The sequence below is a fragment of the Lacerta agilis genome, chromosome 10, assembly GCF_009819535.1.
Source record: "Lacerta agilis isolate rLacAgi1 chromosome 10, rLacAgi1.pri, whole genome shotgun sequence".
In the NCBI taxonomy this organism is placed as follows: domain Eukaryota; kingdom Metazoa; phylum Chordata; class Lepidosauria; order Squamata; family Lacertidae; genus Lacerta; species Lacerta agilis.
The window spans coordinates 47,124,021-47,148,780 of NC_046321.1; the positions used below are offsets into that span (position 1 = coordinate 47,124,021).

Here is a 24,760-nt window from a genome sequence, read left to right on the forward strand (position 1 = left end):
TGTAGTGCTTATGCGACTGTGAATAAAAGGTGGCTGGACTCATTGTCTCATGGTTTGGGTGTGTGTGGAGAGGTGACAAAACTGATTTCTAATAAGTGCCCCCCTTTATTTCCATAACAAGTCCTTGAGTCTGTACTCTGAATGGTGACACCAGGGACCTAGAAGGTGCAGGACTTGTCAGTCCAACCCCTGCACAGTCTCATCAGGGCTGGACTTAAGGCAATTGGAGCAATTGAGCCAAATTTGGCCCCCAGATGGATTTTATTTATATCTATAAGATTTTGCAGACTTTGGCTGTGAACTGGGGCCCTACAAAAATAAATAAATTCAAGTTGCGCCCCACTGCTTCAAATTAGGACCCAATGGCTAGCTCTGAGTCTAATAGTTGCTGGGCCTGAGTTGCCCTGCCCTTGCATGAAGTCCCGGGTTTTAAATTTTGGGAGAGGGGAGACTGTGGCACTGGGGAGTGGGCAGGCTGGCGAAGCCCCCTACATTTAGAGGCCCAAGTTGTCCTGCCCTCACATGAAGTATTGGGTTTGCAATTTTGGGAGAGGGAGGACTGCCTGCTGGGGAGCAGGAGGGCTGGCGAGGCCCCCTAGATTTAGAGGCCCTAAGCTTCAGCCTACTTAGCCTATACATAAATCCAGCACTGGATCCTACCATTAACTCCTGGAACTTCAAGTCTCTTAAATGGGCTGAAACAGACAACCTAGTTCCTGCCTGGCGAGTGTTTCCAAGCCTGTCTCTGTAGACAAGCACTTACAGGTATATCAGTGGAGCATTAAGTGAAGAGTGAGAGGAAGCCAAGGACAAGTGAGTGATGCAAAGTGATTCACTGGACAATTCCAGAAGCGAATACTACTGGTAAATTTAATGGCACACAGTTCTCAGGTCTGTATTTGAAAGCAGAAATATTTAAATTTGAAAGCCAGAGTAAAAAGATATGCTTCAGCCGACTGCTAACAAGTGTCACATAATACCCGTTCCACATTTGTAAGAATTCAAGTCGTTTAGTGTGGCAGGAACCACCATTTTGGAACTCCCTGCCTATTGAGATCAAGCTACCGCCTTCATTGTATACTTTTCGGTGCCTGTTAAAAACATTTTTGTTTAGACAAGGCTACTCAGATGCTTAGAAAGTTGAGGCAATCTTCATCACAGAATCATGGACTTATAGACGCAGAGCCTGGAGAAAGGGAATTTTTACAGACCACATAAACTCACTCTCCCCGACCTTCAAGTTTGCCCTGATGCTGCCCCGAGTACCCAGGTGGGCATGGCTGGGCTGAGACCAACTCCAACCTGCTCACCCACCCAGGTCTCAGTGATGCAAGCCAGTCCCATTGTGTTGAATGGGGCTTACGCCAAGGCAAGCATGCTTAGCACTGCAGTCAAAATGAAGGATTAGAGAAGAAATAAACAGTAGGAAAGGGCTGTTTGGTAGCAGACTTGGCAAAAATGTGGGATGAGGTATTTGAAGGGGACAGAAACTGTGACAAATTGGAAGGAACTGCAGTGCAGAGTATACTGTTTTAGATTAGTGTCCCTTAAACTTTAATGCTGAACAGGAAAGAGGGGAAGGTGTATGGGTTTAGCAAGTGGTATGACTACTTGGAAAAGAGATGCCAGATCAGTCTCTTACTCGTGTGTCTGTCTGTCTGTCTGTCTGTCTGTGGGTGTGTGATGATGCAATGGCCCACTGAGTCGCTTGTTAGCTTGTTGTAACAGCATCCTGTGGTGCTTTGTGAATGCACATTCACAGCTACATTGCTTTATTCCAATTGGGATCCTGTTATAAAGGGTGCTGTCCAATCTTAGGCATGCAGAGGAACCCTGATTTAGTTGGCTCTGTGTGTAAAAAGGCTGAACTTTTTTTTAAACAACAATTAAAAAAGACTGAATAGATCAGTGTTTTTAAACCTTTTTTGGGCAAAGGCACACTTGTTTCATGAAAAAAATCACGAGGCACACCACCATTAGAAAATGTTAAAAAATTTAACTCTGTGCCTATATTGACTATATATAAAGTAATTTTTCAATTTTTCCCACGGCACACCAGGCAACATCTCGCGGCACACTAGTGTGCTGTGGAACAGTGGTTGAAAAACACTGGAATAGATGGCATAGTCATGCCCTAGCTCCCTTGATATCACTCAACAAGCTCTTTGCAAACACACCCACACACATCCCCATCTCTGGCAAATTCCTCTTGATGGGCTTTGCAGATTTGGATACCCTGCCACAATAGCAAAGTGCCATGGAATTTGACACTACACAGCTTGCACTGCACTTCAGGCCCATGTCCGCTTAGGGAACTGAGCTATAAAAAAGCGGAATTGCTGTGTGTTAGAATGCAATCAGAATTTCAATCTGGACTTAATGCTGAAAACTACCTTCAGTAAAGAGCTGATAAAATAGATGAAATGAGAGCCATGTGGTGGTTAGAGTGTCAGACTCGGACCTGAAAGACATGGGTTCGAATCCCCTCTCAGCCATGAAGCTCACTGGGTGACTTGGCTCCATTTGCTGCCTCTCGGCCTAATCTACCTCACAGGGTTGTTGTAGGGAATAAATGAGGAGGGGGCAAACCATGTACACCACATTGAACTCCTTAGAGAAAAGGTAGGCTATAAGACCAATAAATGCAATGCAATGCAATAAAATAAAATTTATTCCTTTCCCTCAACCCCTCCACAAATATTCCACAAATACAGGCTTTGGCTGTGACTAGCTTCTTTTTTAAAATCATATTTTCTAACACATTATTTAAAAACAAGCAAATGTATTTTTTTAAAACAACAACAACAACAACAACAAACCTGCTAGTTCTCTTACAAAAACATGCTTAGGAGATTATATGGTATCTTACTTTGGTACCAGAGCCCAAACCATTAAATACTTGCACTTTTAAGGAGCAGTGAGGTGAAAAAATATATACCACACATACACCTTCAAAAAAATAGCTGCAACATCTCCTAAATAGTTTTCTCAACAGAAGCGCTTTCAAAAAGTTTTACCTAGTACAGCGTAATGATAATTATGTCTGATATTTTCAGAGCAATTGAACAACTTTTGTTGTAACGTAACCACGGTTAATGTCATCCTTCCCAATAGACAAGGTTTGGGTTTTTTTTTTAATGCACCAGTGTTGGCAAATAGCGCGGAATGCGCAATAGTTGGGACAGGTGCCAAGGGCAATTCTAATCAGCTTCAAAATTGGGAGCCAGTGATGGCCCATGTTGGATAAAGGGCTTGTAAGTCCTCTGAGGAACCTGGAAGACAGTCAGAATTTGGTTATAACTTCCACACAAGCAGACTCAATAAGGAACTGAAGGAACTAATAAACAGATGGGTTGTTTTTTTTTAAAATGATCATGGAACTGTCCCTTTAGCGATTTGCTAGAATTCTCCCCAATAAAAGGTATTGTTTTTGTGCAACACCTTTTACATGTGACGACCACATTGTGCATCCCACAATAAGCTTGGAGCATACTCTCACACTTCTGCCAGACACCCCAGCTCAGCCACACGGCATTTGCCCCCCCCCCCCCGCTGTCCCACACTTTCCCCTCCCTAAATCCGGAGATCCCTTACACTTTGACAATCTGTCTGGGAGAGCTACACCGATGGCATAGACAATCCGAATACAGGGAAGAGAAAGTGTGTGGGGGCCATTAGCAAACGGAGGGGGGCATTAAAGGAGCCCTGAAGGCATGGGTGTAGCCTGGGAGGAAGCAGATGCACCCCCTCAATTAAGTAAATAAAAATCCTTAACTAAAAGTAGAAATTGTAGAAAGATTTTGACATGTTTTTCTGAGCGTAATTTAAAACAACTGTTGTTGGGTTATTTCATTCTGAATCTGAGAATGATGACAGGTGGATGTCCTGACTCCTGCCCCCCTTACATGATACTGTAAATCCTGGCTACACCCATGCCTATGGGGTTCACAATCCACATTAAACCAAGGTCTGGATGGGCGCAGAGTGGGTGAGAGCATTCAGGGAGTAGTCACACACAGCTTCCTTTTCCTCACCGGCTCAATCTGGGCAGTATCTGGAAGGGGACACAGCATCTCTGCCAGGGGGAAAGGGTGGTGAGCATTTGAGGAACCGGGAAGCCCCTTCAGCGCCGGCCAAGAAGGGGGACCCGGCGATCCAATGGTTTCAAGGAGGCTCCATGCCCATCCAATGGCGGAGGGGCCCCCCGCCCAGCTCTATCGCCCCCATCCGCGCTTGCTTTGTCGCCCTTGTCCATCACTCCTTAAGTCTCCTGGACGTAATTAATGAGGCCGGACACACCTTCTCGTCCGCCGCGTCGGATCTCTGCAGAGCGCGAGAGAGGGACACGTCTATCGCGCACGAAAGAAGCCCCCCCCTCCCGGCCCCCACCCCCTCCAAGGACTAGAAAGTGGGTGCGTGGAATGGGGACACGCGCGGCCCCCTCTACGGATCCCGTCTGAGGTGACAGCAGGAGGCTGATCGTCGGGTGTGTGTGTGTGTGTGTCAAGGCGTCGGATCCCCCTCCTGCCGCCTCCCGTCCCCGGCGATGCTTCCCGGCGCCTTGGCTTGGCCCTGCGGCAGCTCGGCGGGCCTGCTCAGCCTGCCCGCCACGCCGGGCTTCGGCAACTTCGGCAAAAGTTTCCTGATCGAGAACTTGCTGCGGACCGGCGGCGGGGCGGCTCCGCAGCAGGGCCCTGCCGACTTGCCCACCGCGCCCGTCCCGCTCAAGCTGTGCCCGGCAGCCGCCGCCCAGATCAGCAGCCCTTGGCCCTTCCCCGCTCCGGGCGCCTCGACGGTGGACAGAGAAGGCAGCTTTGCGCCCGCAGCCACAGGTGAGCGAAGCCAGCAGGCGAGCAGGCAGCCAGGCAGGCCTCCCCTCTCCCCAACCCGCTCTCCGCCTAAAGCGATCCCGGTTGCTCAGGATCCCCTTGCTGGATCTTCTTGGGCAAGCGGCAGATCCAAGCGCTACCTCCTCCCTCGCTCATTTCAGGGACTCGAACTTTCGCGTCTTGCTGTTGCTGGCGCAGAATCCGGAGTCCCGCTTGCTTGCTCTCCGCGAAGTGCAAGCGGCTTTCCCGCTCTCGATCCCCGCCGCACGCTCCTCGTCAGGTGCGCAAGAGCGAAAAGCCGCTCCCTGGATCCGAAGCGGAAACCCGCCGCCTCAATCGTCTCTTTTTGCCCCCTTCCGTCTTAGAAGATCGATTTCTATTTTATTGATTTCATAAAATTTATACACCGCTTGATAGAACAAAAGTTTTTTTTTTTTTAAAGCAGTTTATTCCCTTGGGCTATTTCAGGTAGCTTCAATAAAATAACTATGCCAATACCCATACCCCTCCCCCAAATATATTTAAAAACTCGTTAGTATTAGCGAGTGTGAGTAATAGGGGGTGTGGTAGTTGTTCCATATGCGTTGGTGGTGAGCACAGGGGTGTAAATGTGTATTGTGCGTAGTATTTGTGGGGTGTTCTCCTTGGCAACTTGGGAACAGCAGGCCTGTATGTATGAGCCACCTGCTTTTCACCAGTAAGCAGCAGCTTTTCCTGCGGATCTACCAGTTTATGGACGCTTCCAGTTTCCCCTGGCTCTATCTAGTATTCAGAACTATGGTTATTCGTTCGGGATGAACGCATCCCTACAGAAGTGCTTGCGCTAGGCATGTCATCCTAAGCTGGTTTGTGTTTCTTGGGATCAGACCAGGCATGAAGTTTTGTCACCTAGCTCACCCTAGCCATGGAGGTGAGTGGGTTGCAGGGCTGTGCAATAAATCGCCATACCATCTGCTGCTGCGGGGAAGGGCAGCACACCCTCCGCCGCTGTGGGGAGGTATGGTGGGACCCTCTGCCACCGTGGGGAGGCCCAGCAGGGCTCTCCACCACCTCAGATATACAGGTGAAACTCGAAAAATCAGAATATCGTGGAGAGGTTCATTTCTTTCAGTAATTCAACTTAAAAGGTAAAACTAATATACCGGTATGAGATAGTCTCATGACATGCAAAGCGAGATATGTCAAGCCTTCGATTGTTATAATTGTGATGATTATGGCGTCCAGCTGATGAGAACCCCAAATTAACAATCTCAACTTTGGGGTTTTCATCAGCTGTACGCCATAACCATCACAATTATAACAAGCAAAGGCTGGACATATCTCGCTTTGCAAGTCATGAGTCTATCTCATATATTAAACTCCAGTAGCTAATGAAAACAATTGCTTACATAAATGGACTTTTCCACGATATTCTAATTTTCCGAGTTTCACCTGTATATCATGATAGATCAAGATATTGTGATATTTAGCTGGTGATATATTGTGATGTTGAAAATCAAATACAGCCTTCAACTCTTTGGCCCACCATGGACCCGATTGGAACTGGACCTCCCCTCCCACATCCAGGGAAACTCTTATTTTTGCAAAAAACAACAAAAAACAACAACAACCATTCCTTCCAGTAGCACCTTAGAGACCAACTAAGTTTGTTATTGGTATGAGCTTTCGTGTGCATGCACACTTCTTCAGATACTTCAGGTACTTCTGAAGAAGTGTGCATGCACACAAAAGCTCATACCAATAACAAACTTATTTGGTCTCTAAGGTGCTACTGGAAGGATATTTTTTTAAATTTTGCCTAAGAAGGTTTGGCATGGCCTGCAGAGAGTTGTAATGGCAACATAGAGGCCCTGGAGGGCTTCATCTAGACCTCAGACTCCGCAACTCTGCTGTGGAAGTTGTCCTCCACTGAGAGGAATCCAGAGGTAGCTCATTCCATGGCAGGCAACATTTTATAAACGTATTCAGAGGCCCACTTTACACATTGAGAGCTGATATGTCAGGAAGCAACTCTCCAAGTACAAACCTGTCTATCTGGGACAGTTCCAGTGTAATTTCTTCTGCCTGTTCCTGAGCTTAACTTTTTAGAAGGCTGTTGTGGTGATAGATAACAACTGAATCCTTGGAATCCTTTGGTGGAGGGGCTTGGAGAACTTTTGTGTGTGTTTAAATAAGAACAGACTCTCAAGCTTGCGAAAGCCGAAAGACCCTGTCAGAAGCATCTGTGGAAATGCATGCTCTACTTCAGGTTTAGTCACTTGGAACTGCGAAATGGCTTTTGGCAGATCTGCTGTATAATAAATGTCATGGGAGTTGCAGCCTGTCTTAGTTGTTGATTCTCATCTATTTCTGTTCTCAAGCCTGCAAGCAATTGGCTTCCATGAGAGTCTGACTGCCAATTAGATGAGAGCAGAATGGGCTTTTTGTGGGTGCAGTTTGGGGGAGCATTTTTTAAACATTGCCAAGTCTTACCCTGGGTTTTCCACTGGGCATAGAATACTTTTCAATGGCCGTGGACTTCTTTACTCAGTGCATCAGGAGTAGGGAACACAGTGCCCTCCAGGCTGTTGAATCCCCACCAACCCCAGCCAGCATGGGCAGTGGCCAGGAATCATAGTTCAGCAATATCTGGAGGCAAGCAACGAAGAAAGCAGGGAGGCCAACAGTAGATGGCACCAGAGTCAATGAAGGGTGGAGCCAACTACTTCTAGTTTTGTTAATGCTCCCCCCCCCCCCGTTGAGTTTTACCAGGTAAGAGCTGAGACTAAGGAGAATGACACAGATTGCCAGGGCCTGGACTCATTATAAGTAAGAAGACAGGCAGGCAGGGGCTGGATGAGGGCAGACTGTGGTTGGTTCAAATAGTGTCTCACTTGCTCCAATGGACCAGCCTCCAACATCTGGAGGGCCACAGGTTCTCCAACTCCTGCTTAAATGAGTTTAAATCCATCCATTCTAACTCTTCACCCCATTAAGGAGATTCACTCCATAAAGGATTTCCACAACTCTGCCCACCCAAGAGATTAGGATCCAGGTCAAAAACTCCAGGTCTACTCCTTTGGAATCTGTATAGAGCAAGGCTGAGGAAACATGTGGCCATTTGGTGATAAGAGTCCAAGAAATGCCTCTGAGGCTACAGGCTTCCCACCATCTTAAAGCTAATGTGAGACGCATGAAGTTTGGTGCATTGCATCTGCACCAAAAGGAGTCAGGACATCAGGCTGAGCACACAGAGGTGTGTTACATCCATGTGCACACTGGCAGGGGGCAAGGCCAGAAAGGGCTACATGGAAGTCTGCCCTGCCATTTTGCCAGACCTCCCTAGATTGGCTTGACAGGCACCTGCCCAATACAGGGCTGTGGTACAGGAGCAACCAATTGCTTAAGGGATGTTTCATCTGCAAGGAGGAAGGTTTTGCCTGCAGAACAAATTGATGGAGAGTGACTTGCTCTTCTTCTTCTTCTTAGCTGTACACTGATCCTGTCAGAAGGGGAGCTTTAGACAAGGCGGCATCACATAATTAAGTAGATTGGTCACAGCAACAGTGCAGTGCACATAGATCATGCCCAGAAGTATCATTAGGAAGGGGGGAGGGGCGGGTTCCTTAGGCTTGCCAATCAGATCTTAGGGCCTGGGTCATAGAAAGGAACTGCTCTGCATCCTTCCTTGCATGTGACTAGAGGTGGGTGTGACCTTACCTGTCCAGGTAACAAAAGGACGAGTTATGCAGCACTCTCTCTTTTTCACTTCCTTCTTCGTTGGACAAGCTTTTTAGCTAGGAGTGCTCTGCTAGCTCTCAGCTAGCAGAAGCACTGGGACTATTCCCCATATAGGGTAGACCCACATGTACATATCTGTAACTAAGTCTGCCTTCAGGGATCCAACTGTGAACTGATGTGAGTAAACTTATTAAATTGACTTTAAATAAGATTGTCGTATCTTTATTCTTTTAAGAGGGATTAAAGGGAACTCACCAGAAACGCACAATTCAATCTTAGACCGAATTCTATAATAGTGAGAGGCTTACAAAAAGCCTGCAAGCAGCTATCTGCTGTGCATGTAAGAAAGGGGAATGTAACTCTGCTAGATGAAGGAACTTGCTAGCGCAAGTTAGGAAGGATATTAATAAACAATAAATCATCTCCTGTCACCCTGAACATTCCCACAATTTGAACTTCCATTCGTCTCACAATTTCTAGAAACAGGTCTGAGAGGTTTTTCTTTCCCTGCGAAAACCTGCCATTTAGTGCTGAATTGGAACAGACATCAGTCGGGTTTTCTGCGGAATGACACTTGTCCCAGGGGCAGCAGTGGGATAAAAGAAAATCATCTCATTCCCCTATGTAGAAATCATGGGACGAATGGAAATGTGCATGAGCCAACAGTGTCCTGAGTCTTGACACTTGGGGTGGGTGGGACAAGTATTGATTCAGGAAGTCCTCCTTCAACATTTGAAAGGTGTGGCAGAAGCAGGCAGGGCCAGGTTTGTCCTTAGGATGCCCAAAGGAGATCACAAGGTGGTTCCTGCTTGTTGATAATTCACACAGGATATCTCTCACTTGATAATGGCTAATAAAATTGTCTGCCCCAGTTTACCTTCGCTATGTGGTCTAACTTTTTATTCCAGGTGCACGCGCCAATGTTATTTCTTCTATGGAAGTTTAGCTTTAAACAACTGCTGGGATACTTATTTACTGCCAACACAGTCAGCCATAATTCCATTATGCTGATCATCACGTTGATAGCAGGCATCTTCCCAAGTGGCTTCTACATGCGTGGCAAAGGGAAGAGGACCAAAATGGAAACTCAAATCAGCACAACTCAGAGAAGTCAGTCTTGGCAAAGATCTCATCAGCTGCCTTCCCACACTGGAGCTCAAACCGCTTTTGAAATGTGGTGAATACAGTGGGGGAGGATATTTGGAAGAGGCAAGGAAGCACCACTTGTGCCCCAGCTATTTGGTGCCTCATCCTAAAGCATCCTTCTTTTGGAAGTCAGATGAAGGGAAATGCAGTGAGATTCCTGGTTTGGTGCCTGTGAAGCAGCTGAGCGGAGACCCCTTCAATCTGTCTGCAGCGAGCCATTAGCATGCAACGGCTTGCCGTGCAGGTAGGGCAATCGTCCAAGAAAGGGTTGCACTTCGCAGTGCCATGGAGAACATTTCCTGATCCACGTGGCAAATCACTGTGCACAAACGACTGGCATGCAAATAGTCCCTTTCATTGGAGCAAACTATTGTTTCTAGGCATTCTGTATTAGGGTTGAGATTTAAAATGGGCTCGGTGGGTATTCAAACAACCTGTGTGTGGTTGGATCAACACATTTGCTAACCTGCAATGCTGGCATTTTAGAGCCACTAAAATTATTCAGAGTAAATAGCACGGCGACTTAAAACAGCTGTTGCTTGGCTATTCTGCAAAATTAGTTATCAAACTGGAGATAATGTCGGCCAAGGCTTCCAGAACTTAGAAGCATTAATGAATCATGGAACTTAACCTAAGCAAGTGTACGATGGACAAAATAACTACCAGCAAATAAATGTGCATGGAGGGTTCATCTGGTTATATTTTTAAGCAATCAATGAGATGAAACGGATTTTGATGAAGTTTCTTGCACAAGGATGTGGCTTATCATTTCTCAGTGTTTGCATTTAGGCAGGGAAAAAAACACGGCTCCGGTCACTGTGGACGCCTGACGGAATCCACTTTCTACCGAGAAAGCAATGGCGAAACGCTAATTGGCTTTAATAGATTTCTATTGTAGCATTATCTATACTTAAAAGTGTTGTGAATGCCAGCAACATTCATTGGACTCAACCCTGTGTTTGCAGCTTTTCTGAAGCCCTTTTTCTTGAGAGCCCCGCCAGTTTATTCGACGTGCTGCGGTGGGTCCTGTCAACACCCTGCGTCTCCCACTGCTTTTCCAAGTAAGTTTTTATGCTTCATCAGTAATGCTTGAGTTATTCTGTAAACCAAAGCAGCAGGATTTAATGTGCGCTGGGAAGAGGGGGGGAAAAAACCTAATTGGTGATGCAATGGCAAAGAGCTCATGCCTCTGTAAAAATCACAGCAATCCCATTCAGAAGGGTTCCAAAGATTTATCAGACTTCAGTACACTGAGTAATTGTGAGAGATTTTAAACCCCATTGAGAGAAAGTGCCAACCAAGGGAGGCATCTGGCTTTCAGAGAATTGGGAAAAGATCCACAATTTGCTTTCAAGGCCTGAATCAATGGTCATTCGTAAATGGGAAATACAAAAACAAAATGCCAGTCTTTTTTTATTGTTAAAAAAACAAACAAGCCAAAATCTAACTCTTAGGAAACACAAGGGTTCTGTTTTTGAAAAGAGACATCCTTTCCACATTTTAAACTTGGGATATTATAGCGCCAAAGATTTTTAAGTCCCACAGTTATCAGTGGAAGAGTTCTACATATGGATAAATATCCCTATTAAAGTCGGTAGGACTTGAAAATGGTAATGATGTATGCATAACACCTTTTTTTTAAAAAAAAGTTTTCTTTCCTTTTGGCCAAATATGAAAACACACAAACAGGTGTGTATACAAAATTACAAGTTACAGATCACAAAGGTAGCAGAGAAATTTAGAAGAAATTTCACACCAAATTAAAGTCGTTGTCATTTCCATGACTTTGTACTGTTAGGATTTCTGAAATAGCATGTATCAGCAGATAATAGGGTTTTTGGAGGTAGGGGTGGAGTAAATGGTCATTTGCTCAGTATAAGAGTTTGTTTCACTCATCTGATTGGATCCCATCCCTATTTCAAAGCTATTCATATTTTGCTGTTTTTGTTAAGCATTTCCAGTGCTTTAGATATGTGCTTCTAGGTAGGTAGTGTTCCTAGAGTTTCCTGTGAAAGGGGTTAATCATTAAACCACTTTGAGAATAGCTGGGCACGGGAGATGGGGTCTCCTAAAACTCCGAGCACCTTTAGCAAACTACAACTCCCAAAATTATTTGAGGAATGCCACGACTATTTGAAGTGGTATCATAGCGCTTCAAATGTATGGTGTGAACATGGCCCATGTTTTTCTGAAACTATTGCCACGTGGTAACTGCAAACTAACTTGATCGTACTATTCCCCCTCCCCCCTCCACAAGTCTTTTATCTGAAGAGGTACTTTCTATGAGTTTAATTCATTTTATTCCACTTTGATGACATAATTTTCAGGCTAGTCCAGTAGATTTAGATCCAGCAAGGTAAAAAGGTAAAGGTCCCTTGGATGGTTAAGTCCAGTCAAAGGAGACTATGGGGTGTGGCGCTCATCTCGCTTTCAGGCCGAAGGAGCCGGTGTTTGTTCACGGACATCTTTCCGGGTCATGTGGCTAGCATGACTAAACTGCTTCTGGCACAATGGAACACCGTGATGGAAGCCAGAGAGCATGGAAACACTGTTTACCTTCTTGCCGCAGTGGTACCTATTTGTCTACTTGCACTGGTGTGCTTTCGAACTGCTAGGTTGGCAGGAGCTGGGACAGAGCAACGGGAGCACACCTTGTCATGCGGATTCCAACTGCTGACCTTCTGATTGGCAAGCCCAGGAGGCTCAGTGGTTTAGACCACAGCACCACGCATGTTCCTCTGCCAGTCCAGTAGATTTAGGTAGGATCCCCTTTCATGACACATCTGTTTAGGTTGCAGATGTTAGGAACCCAAAAGCTTCCATCCTCACAATAACAACAACAACAACAACAACAACAACAACAACAACAACAACAACAACAACAACAGAAATTACAGTGGTACCTCAGGTGACAGACGCTTCAGGTTACAGACTCCGCTAACCCAGAAATAGTACCTCGGGTTAAGAACTTTACCTCAGGATGAGAACAGAAATCTTGCAGCGGCAGCGGGAGGCCCCATTAGCTAAAGTGGTGCTTCAGGTTAAGAACAGTTTCAGGTTAAGAACAGACCTCCAAAACGAATTAAGTTCTTAACCCGAGGTACCACTGCATTGTTGATGGTCACTGGAATATCCCAAGGAAGCGAAACTGGGATCATATGCTCTCAAAAAGAGAACGAAGAACGAATGTAGTGAAATAAAAACGCCAGAGCCCTGCTGGCTAGACCAAAGGCCTTTCAGCCAGGATTTTATTTTTCAACTGGAACTTGCTGGAACTCAGTTCCAGCACTTCCCAAGTGGACACCATTGCCATTATAAGACAACAAGGGAGGCGTTCATGGTGAGTTCTGGCACCTCTTTTTCTAGAAAAATAGCACTGCTATCAGTACTGTGGGTCTGATTCTTTGGCACTCCCTCCCGGATATGATCAGAAAGACCCTCTCCCTGTTGAACCTCAAGGTACTTGACGAAGACCTTTCTTCGTCGTTTTAAAGTAAGTTATGCTCTGACTCTTTATGGGTCTAATGAGCTTTCTGTTTGTTTTGAACGCTGCTCTGTTTTTGATTGATGGGTTATTTTACTGATCGCTCTGTAAACTGCTTTGTCACCACCTATGGTGGAAAGCTGCCCTTGAATATTGAAAATAAATCAAATAAGCCAGATCAATCTAGTTCAACACCCCGATGCCTACGGGAAGACCCCAAGCAATAATCGAAATGCACGGTGGAAGAAATGGCTGCTGGAAGGATCTCCTTGTGCTGGTGACAGATTTCTAGGAGGCGGCTTCCTATGCGGTTGGGGGGGGCGATGGTAGAAGAGGCTTCTTTATGAATGTTTCAGGAGGCCAGTTGCTAAGTCGAATGATTCTTGACAAGTGAGGCAGTAAATGCTGCCAGTTTAATGAGCTGCAAGTTTCAGAGCCCCTCTTTAGGGAGCTGACACTTTCCCACAGAGCGTTTTACATGGGCCCAGCTACCTCACAATGGGCGACAGCGCCGTGACCAATTGCCACTTTCACTTTACTCATCCACACGCGACCTCACCACCATTTTTCACTGTGCCGATGAACTTTAGGAACCATTTTGGGCTGAAAGGGCCGGGCCAGGGGTCACTTGCCCTTTTGTTCGGCCATAAAGCGGGTTTCTGTGCGCAGATCTTTTCTCCTGTCTCGCATTCCGCGAGGATTTCTGGACACCATTTAAAGCACTTGACTGAAAAATAAAGCAGTGAATGAAACTGACTTTTATAGACTCATTCTAGCTCATCTTCCCATATAACCCTGTCTACCTGAAAAGGGATTTAGTGAGCTGAGCCGAGCGCATACAGGGACCCACTGAATACACTGGGCCCATTATCAACTGCGGCAATTGTTTATTAACCAGGACTGATACACTACTATTTTGGAAGTGACCTATTAATTGTCCATTTAACTAGAGCGTATTGAATTGCAATGGAAAAAATGGAAACCATGACGAAATCCTTTACTCGCTCCTTCAAGGTGGTCTCTGCCACAAAGGCAAATGAAGATTGTTCCACAGATTAAGGAGACATTTATCACCATATACTAGAATGCAAAGGAGAAGCTTCCCCCCCCAAAAGTATTTGGTACCATATTAGCGTTTGTGTCAACATGGTATTACACCCTTCAAGGGTGGAGTTCAGCTGCACAAGGCCTGCAAGCTTATTGCAGCTGATTTGTCCTGACAAAACCATTGTGATCTATAGGTGAGCTTATTCTTCTGCCTTACAGTAGATCGGGGGTGAGGGGTGGGAATCCATAAAGTTCTTTATCACAATGTGGCCATTGCTCAGAATGCAAGATCTGATTTAAACTTGTGGTTTTGTTTTATTTATTTATTTTGTAGTGGTTAGCTCTAACGCAGGCACCCCCAAACTCAGACCTCCAGATGTTTTGGGACTACAACTCCCATCATCCCTAGCTATCAGGACCAGTGGTCAGGGATGATGGGAATTGTAGTCCCAAAACATCTGGAGGGCCAAGCTTGGGGATGCATGCTCTAACTTGATCAGTCCTATATCTCCTGTTAAAACAGGTTAGATGTTCTGTTTGTCTGAACCAATCAGAGATTATAGGAATCTTGTGAGTTATCCAGAGTTTTCCAGAAGGCTGTGGCCTTTACTGGACCAGTATTCTGATCACACACACTTAGGAAAGGGATGTAACTGAATGGCTGAGCATTTCCTTTTCACATAGAACATCTGGGTTCAATTGCTGTAGGATGAGATGTAATATTTAAGGACAGATGCGTTGCATGGGCTTTATCTGCAGCAGTTTATTGTGCTGCACCAGCATCTCTGAAACATAGCGTTATGGGAACTCTTTGAAATCGGCCTGTCAAGTTATATGCAGGATTCCCACCCCACCCCTCAAAAATCTGGCTAATTGGATTAATGACACTAATGTGCGCTGCTCCGTTTTTCTTGCTGCAGGACAGGAAAGTGTTTTGCCTCTTCTAACCCAGGATTCCCGATCCCGGAGAGGCATTTTAAGAAGAGCTGTTTTTTCTGAAGATCAAAGAAAAGCTTTGGAGAAAATGTTCCAGAAGCAGAAATACATTAGCAAAACAGACAGGAAGAAACTGGCCCTCAATCTGGGTCTCAAGGAGTCACAGGTACAGAGAGATTTGGTACCTCATCAGCTGTGTTCTTCTGAGCCTCTTTTCTGTTCCTTGTTTGAGCAGAAGTATATCAGGGGTTTGTTAACCCCCTAAAGTGGAGTTCATGTTGGTACGTAGCGGTGGCTTTTGGGTTAGGCTCAAGAGAGGGGAATGAAAAACTTAATATGGTAGGTGGAATTGTCTTAAGAAATCAACAATAACAGTGTCAAATTACCCCATCAACAGGTCAAAATCTGGTTTCAAAATCGAAGGATGAAATGGCGAAACTCCAAAGAAAAAGAAGTGCTGTCGAACAGATGCCTGCCGGAGGAAGGTCTTCAAGAGACCTACCTTTCCAAATCTTTGAATTTTACCTCCTCGCCATGTCCTGTTTGGGAAATAGCTCAACAGCAGTCAGGTCCAAGATGGCAGAGCCTCCCAGAACATTCAGAGAGACAGAACGGCAGAAGCGACTTGCAGATACCTAGAAGAGCAAACTCCTCTCCTGATACATTACATTTGTTTCGAGAACAAGACAGCACAGAGAAGGACGTTGTATCGTATGGGGTGGGGGGGAACTGATGGAGCAAAATGATAACTGACCATTGATTGAGGATGATCTCTCCCACAAGACTAACTGTATTTTATATGGACACTGCATTAGTTTCTATACTCCGCCATTTGCTAAAACAAAAATGTAACACGGTCATGTTGGCAAAAACTAATGCTGTAAGAAAGATTCCCTAGTCAGTCTTCTTCCCTCATATGTGCCTTCTGGCCTTGAACAGTACTTGTAAGTGAAGTAGGAAGGAACTGATGGCAAGTGAACTTTAAAGGTTGAATGTGAAGTTCAGAATACATGATGGTACACACAACATGCAAATGGAGTGTTTTGTGGTCATTCTCTCCAGACCAATTAATTCAACATTTCACAACACTAATGCCTTCTCTAAAGCTGGGATGCCGGGATCTGAGGCCTTCCTTCCATGTGTTGTTGGACTCCAACTCCCATCAGCGCCTGTCAGCATGGCCAATGGTCAGGGACGAGGGGATCTGTAGTCCCAACATCATCAGGACAGCCACAGATTCCCCATTCCTGTGACAGAGGATCAAATCATTTATAAAGCAGTTAAAAAGTAAAGGTAAGGGATCCCTGGATGGTTAGGTAAGTCCAGTCAAAGGTGACTAAGGGGTTGCAGCGCTCATCTTGCTTTTCAGGCCATGGGAGCTGGCATTTGTCCACAGACAGCTTTCTGGGTTATGCAGCCAGCATGACTAAACAGTTTCTGGTGCAACAGGACACCGTGACGGAAACCAGAGCACACAGAAATGCCGTTTACCTTCCCGCCACAGTGGTACCTAGTTATCTACTTGCGCTGGCATGCTTTCAAACTGCTAGATTGGCAGGAGCTAGGACAGAGCAACGGGAGCTCACCCCATCACGGGGATTCGAACTGCCGACCTGATTGGCAAACCCAAGAGGCTCAGTGGTTTAGACCACAGAGTGGCAGGAGGTATGGCCCTGGCATTCTCTGCATGTTGAAAAAATCAGCCATGGTTGTGGCTGCCTATTTTAAGGCCTTACTGCACTGCCATATGAGGAGGTCAATTTTATCAGTGCAATATGACCACCTTAGAAGTAGAAGCCGACATGTGACGAAGTGTTCCATACCCCATACCTCCTCTAAGGTGAGAAATGGTGGTAGACTCTGAGTCATGGCAGTAAACTCAGTCATGGCTAAGACCAGGGGTCGGCAAACTTACCTGGACTTGGCCAGTTCCTCCGGAGCCAATCGGGCGGCAGGTCGGAGGGCGGGGGAGCGCGCGCCCATACGCGCATGCACTCACTTTTTCCGGCGCACTTCCGGGTTGGCGTGACACTGGAAATAGCTTGTGCGCATCATTTCCGGCGCACTTCCAGGTCAGCATGGCACTGAAAATAGCTTGTGTGCGTGTGCACGGGCCTCCGCAGACCCGGAAGTGCGCCGGAAATGATGTGCACAAGCTATTTCTGGTGCCTCGCCGACCGGGAGATGGGCAGCCATGCCGTGCCCCGCCAGTAAGAGCGAGCGGCGGGGGTTGTCGCGGGCCGGATAATTGGCTCACTCTGGCTGTATCTGGCCCGTGGGCCTTAGTTTGGGGACCCCTGGCTAAGAAGATACCAGAGAGTCAAGCAATGATAGGTGAGACGAAAAACAAAAACAAAAAAACCAAAGAACCTGAGAGCCTATTTATTCTACAATTTTGTATCAGTTTTGTACCAATTTCCTGTCCTGTTTCCCCCAAAGAACCCTGTCCTGCCTTCCCAAAAGAACCCTGGAAACTGTGGTTTGGTGGACACACAAAGAATCCTCTATAAAAAAGATTCCTAACCTAGATTAGAAGAATCTTTATTTGCATCAGCCACTAGTCATAGCAATAAAATAAAATAAAATGTACTGAAGATAGAGGTAAAAGCATAACTATACAAAATACATTTTGGAGGTCTACCTAACCCTTTATAAAACCAGCTCCTTGGGATGAAGGAATGTCACTTTTAAGCCAATTTTAGGCTCCAGCCCCAAGCAAGCTCACATGGCAGCATGTTCCACTGAGTGACACAGAGCTTACTTGCAAGTAAATGAACATCAGATTGGTGGCATATTTGTAGTGGAATTGTGCCCAAACAACAAATGAGGCAGAAGCCAAGAAAAACCAAGGAGAGGAAAAGACTGTGTAGTAGACCATCCTGATGGGCCCTACACATCCAGCCAAGCTGCCTTCTCCATTTAAGTGAATGAGCAGCCATCGCTCCACCCCATCTCTTTGTGTGTTTCACTCTAGCCAGGGGTGTGCTGAAGCGAAACCATTTTAAACCTTGAAATCAAAGTAAGGAACTAGTCCTTCTGATGTTATGGGAAAGAAATACAAAAGAGAAATAATACTATTACACACCAATATCTGAGCGGTGCGAGATTCCGGGGGTACTAGGTGTGCTTGCCAGGGTCCGTCCCCCCCCATTTTGGGCAATGAGGTACCATGGAGAACTGTGTTGACTTTATGATCTATAGTTTATTTACACATATATACAACTTGAGTCTAGCTGGAGGGAATTCCCAGCATCACACTTCCAAGAGGTTGTCCTGCTTCTCCCATAGTTCCAACAGCATTTGGCTCCAAAACACAGATATCAGCCTCCCTCCCTCCTCCCCCCCTCTCCTGTTACAGCCTGTCACAGTCAGCCCATAAGGAGTTCTGATCCAGTTTGCAAACTCCAAACTGACCTTCCTGTTAGCTTATATCAGGCCAAACGGAAATCCTAAACCTTTTTCAAACCCTTTTGTCTCTGTCCTTGGTGTCTGAATGTCTTGATGGCTCATATTCTGTTATGTAATTGCTGGTCTTTCCAGGTTGACCTGGCTCCTAATCATAAGCTGAATTAAGCAGTGTTTGGCACAGCTTTCTCAAACCTTGATTAATTCTAACATTTACTATATGGGGAAAATCTAGCACCCAGGAGTTTAGGGGATCCTTGTTTCCCACAAACTTATAATAATCATTATATCGAAGAACCAGGTGTGCTTTTCCAGCTAGTGATCATTTTGCTAGTTACATGCTCACTTTTTTTAAAAAAAGAACTATTTAAAATGCAATTTCATGCAGCATTTGATTTGTGAACTATCACCAAAGTGCATTTTGTCTGCTGTGTCAAACCACATAGTTATAATTTGTCCTCTTTAATTTTTCAGCCGATTACAATGGAAAAGAAATCGGGGGCAAAGCTATCTGAATCCAGCTTTTCAGTTAATAATTCAATGAGACCGCAGGCATGATAAAGACCTTTATAAATTATTTTGCTTACCCTCCACAGACAATACACATTGCTTGTCCTGAAAACTGCCTTGCCATTGCAAATTTAAAAAATTCAACAACTATTTGCTGGCACAATCCTACATTTGAGAACTTTTAAGTAGTTTTGCACTTTGTTGGAGTCTCTCCTGAAGCAATGGATAAACTCATAGTCACTCATTAAATTGCCTTCATTATTAATGGATAAACCAGCTGCTTCAGATGATCCCACACCGCTGAGCGAATTGCTGAAAATCCCCATTGATTGCATCTGAATAAAAGAAAGAAAAATGAAATGAAATGAAGACCAACGCTTGACAGAATGTACACAAAACCAAACCTACATTCCTGAAAAAAAATATGATAGGACTAGAGTTAAAAATATCAGAATCAGAGTTTGTGAAATATTCAGTAATGAACAGTTTTAACCAATGTGCTCAGTAATAACTGGCATGGCATCATCCTAAACTTTCAAGACTAGCATTTTAGCATTAAACTAGAAATGTGGAAGTAGTACCAGGGATTTACATAGGCTGTGACTGAACTGCAAAAGCATAGAATTTTATTTTTTTATTAAAAGAAATACCATGGCAATCTTAGCATTCATTTAAAACAACACAAGTTTCTAGTCCTTACAGATTATAGAAACGGTGGATTGGGCAGGGAGAACTGAGGAGGATTTCCAATAGTTAGGAGGCCAGGATTGCAGCATAGTTCTTTGCCTCTTCTAAATATTCCTTGAATCCCATGTAAAAATCCATTCAGAGCTGAATGTTTTATACTATACTTCTGCCACTTGGGGTGTTCACTGGAAATTTCAAGGTGGAGAAAGCCAGGTTTATAGGATGCTAAGTTAGGCTGAAAGCCTCAGAAGTAAGTGCTATTGAACTCAATGGGGTTTGTTCCTAGGTAAGTGCTGTCAGGCTTACAGCTATGGACAAACAGCATTCTATCTCACAGGGATACTTTAGAAAACTTATACCAATGGGATCTCTTCACTAAGTACCCTTTGCTTCTCTGTTGAGCTCTTGAGATTCTCCTGAGGCTCCACCCCCTCCTTAGCCACACCTCCTCTTCCCAGGCCACGCCCCTCTCCAGCCTGCTTCATATTCTCCTTGACTGCTGTTTGCCTGGCTGGAATTTGTCCTTGAACTCTGGTAAGGGCATGTGGCCCTTAAAAGGCTGCTTAGAAGGGAATGAGGGCCGAGAAAAGACCCCTAAGTCCTGTTGTAAGGCCTGTTTCCCACAGGGCACAACATACAAGTCAAAAGCAAAGTTCAGTTCTGCCCGAATTTATCCAAACTTGCCTTCTCTGTGATTTTTTCCACTCCCGTCTCCAGCTCCTGCACCATGTTGCTGATTTCCTTGGCTTTGTGCAGGTTTCCATCCGACAATTTAGGACGATGGACTCTGCTCTGGTCAAAGTGGGACAGAGGCTCTTTCCAGGCTTGCAAAAGCCTTAGGATCAATTGCGTTAGCTCTTCTCTCTGTGTGGACAAGAGAGACAGATAAAAGAAGACAAATATCAATTTGCCTTGGCTGTCCTTTCCATCTCTGTTCCCTTCCAGGATATCCAGCATTGTGAGTTGGATCAAGACCCCCCAATGAGTGAAAATTCTGCTCATGGGATGCTCTGCTGAAGGAAGCAGAGGAGGTGATTTTCCCTCCGTACCCCAATTCCTCCTTCACCTTGCACCTCCTAACGCCACCTCCCATGCTGTTCCAAAGGGTGCACTGATCTTCCATGGCTGCTTTTGGGGGGGGGGCACAGGGATGGTGGCCAGTGAAAATTGCTTCCTTCTTCCTCTGATGCAAGTGTGGCCTTCAGATGGTGTTGGACTCCAACTGCCATCAGCCACAGCCAGCATTACCAATGGTCAGAGATTATGGGAGTTGTAGTCCAGCAATATCTGGAGGGCACCATGCTGTCTGACTCTAGTGGGAGAGAGAAAAGAGACCATTTTTGTGACTGAGAGGAGAAGGGCAAGGGAGATGGTAACCAGGAAAGAGAAAGGGATGAGATGAAGAGGAAGGGAGATTAGAAGGGGACTAGCACAGCCCTGAACTCTTCAAGATAGACAGGTGAGAAATGATGAAAAGATACAGAGAGGTGCAGGAGGAGAGAGAACTGATTGAGAAGGGGAAGTAGGGAGAGGAAAGACAAGAGATCAGAGCAAAAGGCTTTACCGTATTTGTCGCTCCATAGGGTGCACCAGACCATAGGGCACACCTCGTTTTTAGAGGGGGAAACAAGAAAAAAAATATTTTCCTGGTTTTCCTCCTCTAAAAGCCCTGTTTTTTTGAGGATCAGCTCAAAGTTTTGCAGCTTTTTTTGCAAAGGGAAAAACCCTGTTTTTTTGAGGATCAGCTCAAAGTTTTGCAGCTTTTTTTGCAAAGGGAAAAGCCTTGGGGTTTTTTTAGGACCAGCTCAGATTTGTGCAGCTTTTTTGCAAAGGGGGAAAAGCAAAGAGGAAAAGCCCCGTTTTTATGGGGTTCAACTCACATTTCTACAGCTTCTTAAGGAAAGGGAGCCGTTTCTACAGTTTCCAGACAGATAATCTAATCAGCCAGTCACATGTCGCTGGGGAGACAAACAACCTCCCTCTGCAGCACATTCAACAATGGAGGCCTGGGCAAGGGGGCGGGGCTGAAAGGGAGCCAGGGACTCTTATCTCTCTCCCGATCTCTTGCTGATCAGCTGCTGAGCGGGGTCCTTTCAACACCCCCTTTTCTCTTTGCAAAATAAAAAGCACGATCCTCTTTTGGCCCCTGGGCAATTCGGCTCCAGGGACCACCATTCGCTCCATAAGACGCACAGATATTTCCCCTTACTTTTTAGGAGGAAAAAAGTACGTCTTATGGAGCGAAAAATACGGTAATTCTAACACTGCGGAAAGACGCAAAGTCACGGGCAGAGAGCAAAGAAGAGAGAAGTGGTGGGGCAGGTGGGGCAGGTGCCAGCAGAGCATCAGAGGCAGAGGAGAGCCACTGAGGATTCCCAAAGGTGGTGCAGATCAGAGAGGTGCATGTTGTAATACAAGCTGACCAAGTTAGTGCCGGAGAAGAAGGAAGAGGGAGCATAAATTTAATGTGGATGCAGGCAGCCAACTCTTCCTCCAAAACACGAGTGGTTTGGGTATTCTTGTGCAATGAATTCACTTACTTTTAAAAACAACAACATTTTGCGATAATGCAGGCATAGGCAACCTTCGGCTCTCCAGATGTTTTGGCCTACAACTCCCATGATCCCTAGCTAACAGGACCAGTGGTCAGGGATGATGGGAATTGTAGTCCGAAACATCTGGAGAGCCGAAGGTTGCCTATGCCTGCGATAATGCAAAGTGTGGGGCATTTGATTGACACAATGTCGTGGAACCTTCCCACTGAATGTTAGACACAGTGTCACCTCCACAAAAGCTTTCTGTAAGCAAATCCAAATGAATCCTCAATAAAACGTGGGCATCATAGAAGCGACTAGCATGAGTTTGGCCAAACTGCGGAAGGCAGTGAAAGATTGGCGTGCCTGGTGTGCTCTGGTCCATTGGGTCATGAAGGGTCGGACACGACTGAACAACAACAATCATAGAACCTCCCCAAAAACTTTGGGCAAACAAATCAAGTTGAACAATCACTAAAAAGTTATATGGAAGTGATGTTTGTCAAAGAGACTGTGCTGGAAGGACCCACTGGTTGTCCAGTGGCCCAATCCCTTGCCCCATACTGGGTAACTGGCTACATCAGCAATGTAGATCATGCCCTGTTGCACTTACTGGCATTTTCTGAACATATTCTTTGGCATTGGGAGTCAACAACCAGGAGGTGTGGCATTTGCCAGCAGATTTGGTCAGCTCGTTCCCACCAGGTAGAAAATATTTTCCCTGCAAATGAAAAAAGGTTTCAGGAGTTGATTTGTCAGAGCATAGATCTTTTCCACAGTCAACAGCTTGAGGAGGCTGCATGGATAGGACGGCACCCAATACTTCCCTGATGGCACAACAAAACCAGATGTTGTCTGCGTCAGAACATCCAAAGGTACCGTGTGCATCCAAAGGTACCAATACTGCACCTAACAGCTACGGCTCCCAAAATACATATGAGGAAATGGCTATTGAACTCACAGGTTTGCAAGTGATGCACATGTAGGCTTCATGTTCTGGAAGATAGGGTTATGAAATAAAGACTGCTATCCTAGCATTATCCATCCATCCATCTTTTCATTTAATCCCAACTGTCCTCCAAGGAGCCAGAGTGTTTGTTGTGGGGGAGGAAGGGAAAGGAGAATGCTAGCCGCTTTGAGACTCCTTCAGGTAGTGATAAAGCGGGATATCCAATCCAAACTCCTCCTCCTCCTCCTCCTCCTCTTCTTCTTCTCCTCAAGGAAGTCTACATAGTTCTTCTCCCCTGCTTTAACTTTACCTCTCACAACAGCCCTGCGAGGTGGGTTAGGCTGGGGAAAAGTGTCATCCCCCTAAACCACAGCAGTGAGCTTTAAGTAAGAGTGGCCTCCCCCAGGTCTCTAACCACTACATTACAATGGCTTTTAAATTTCTGAAAGGAAGATAGGAGTAGGTGTGTGTGTGTGTGTGTACACACACACAAACACACAAACAACACACATATATATGGGGTGGGAAAGAACATTTGAATACCATAAATATGCACACAATTGGGCAGTTAAGTCTTCTGTGTTCGACTATTATTATTTATTAAATTTTTATACCCTGGGCTGCCATAAGTCTAGGATTTTCTGGACATTACCGGGATTTCAAAGGTGGAAGTGACGCCCAGAAATGAATTTGTGGAAGGAGGAATTTTGGAGTTTTCCTGGAAAAAACCACCTCAACAACTTTGGGGGTTATCTGGATTTTTTTTACTTCTTGAAATATGGCAACCCTATAGCTGCAGGTCTCAGGGTGTTTCACAGCATAAAATTACAATATAAAAACACATGATACATAATTAATATATATATATAAAACAAGAACAACCCAACAATCCCCCCTCCTTCCGGCACACATTTTAAAATCAACCCACTGCAGCTGGAGACTGGAAGTAAGGGGGCGCGGGGGTGGGAAGTTGGGACAAGCCAAGAAACTCACCACCAGGTCTAAGTAGAGGGCTGTAGAGAGCCTGTAGATCCTGTTGGAGTGCAGGATGACCCGGTCGAAGAGATCAGCCACAGCTAAGAAGCGGCAGCCGGCGTCTTCCCGGGCGCACTCGGCCGCGGAGCAGCCCCCTCCTAGCGGCTTCTCGAGCGCCCACAGCAAGAGCAGCACCGGCCAAGCGACACCTGGAGGGAGCAGAGCGGAGAGCGTGAGCCGGAGACGCACCAATCGCAGCTTGGCCCGCCCGCCCAGTGTCCGCCTCTTACCTTCCTTGGCGGGGTCCTGCGCGGGCCGCATGCTGCTGCCGACTTGGACGCGGGCGGCGGCGGCGGCGGCCCATGGCGACCCCCTCGCTGGTGGAGAGGCCCTTTATACGGTACGAGCGAGAGGAGCGGAGGCGCCGGGAGGTCCCTTAGTCATTCCTCGCTCTCCCTCTTCCTCCGGTCGGATTTGCAGAGCTCGCAGCGAAGATTTACCAGATCGTGCGGAGCGTTGGCTCCAGGGGAGAGCAAGC

At 45.9% G+C, this 24,760-nt stretch overlaps 2 protein-coding genes across 2 annotated transcripts; one reads left to right on the plus strand and one right to left on the minus strand.

Moving 5' to 3' along the window:
• The first annotated feature begins 4,372 nt into the window (after positions 1-4,372).
• DBX2 (developing brain homeobox 2) lies at positions 4,373-16,196 on the plus strand. Its single transcript, XM_033163137.1, has 4 exons — positions 4,373-4,832; positions 10,661-10,756; positions 15,147-15,328; positions 15,560-16,196. The coding sequence occupies exons 1-4, from the start codon at positions 4,547-4,549 to the stop codon at positions 15,893-15,895; spliced, it is 900 nt and encodes a 299-aa protein (XP_033019028.1). The 5' UTR covers positions 4,373-4,546; the 3' UTR covers positions 15,896-16,196.
• A 2,754-nt stretch (positions 16,197-18,950) lies between these two features.
• On the minus strand, positions 18,951-24,543 carry LOC117054557 (prolactin-like). Its single transcript, XM_033163515.1, has 5 exons — positions 24,513-24,543; positions 24,244-24,431; positions 22,912-23,019; positions 20,449-20,628; positions 18,951-19,412 (listed from the first exon to the last, which is right to left on the minus strand). The coding sequence occupies exons 1-5, from the start codon at positions 24,541-24,543 to the stop codon at positions 19,218-19,220; spliced, it is 702 nt and encodes a 233-aa protein (XP_033019406.1). The 3' UTR covers positions 18,951-19,217.
• Positions 24,544-24,760: the final 217 nt, after the last annotated feature.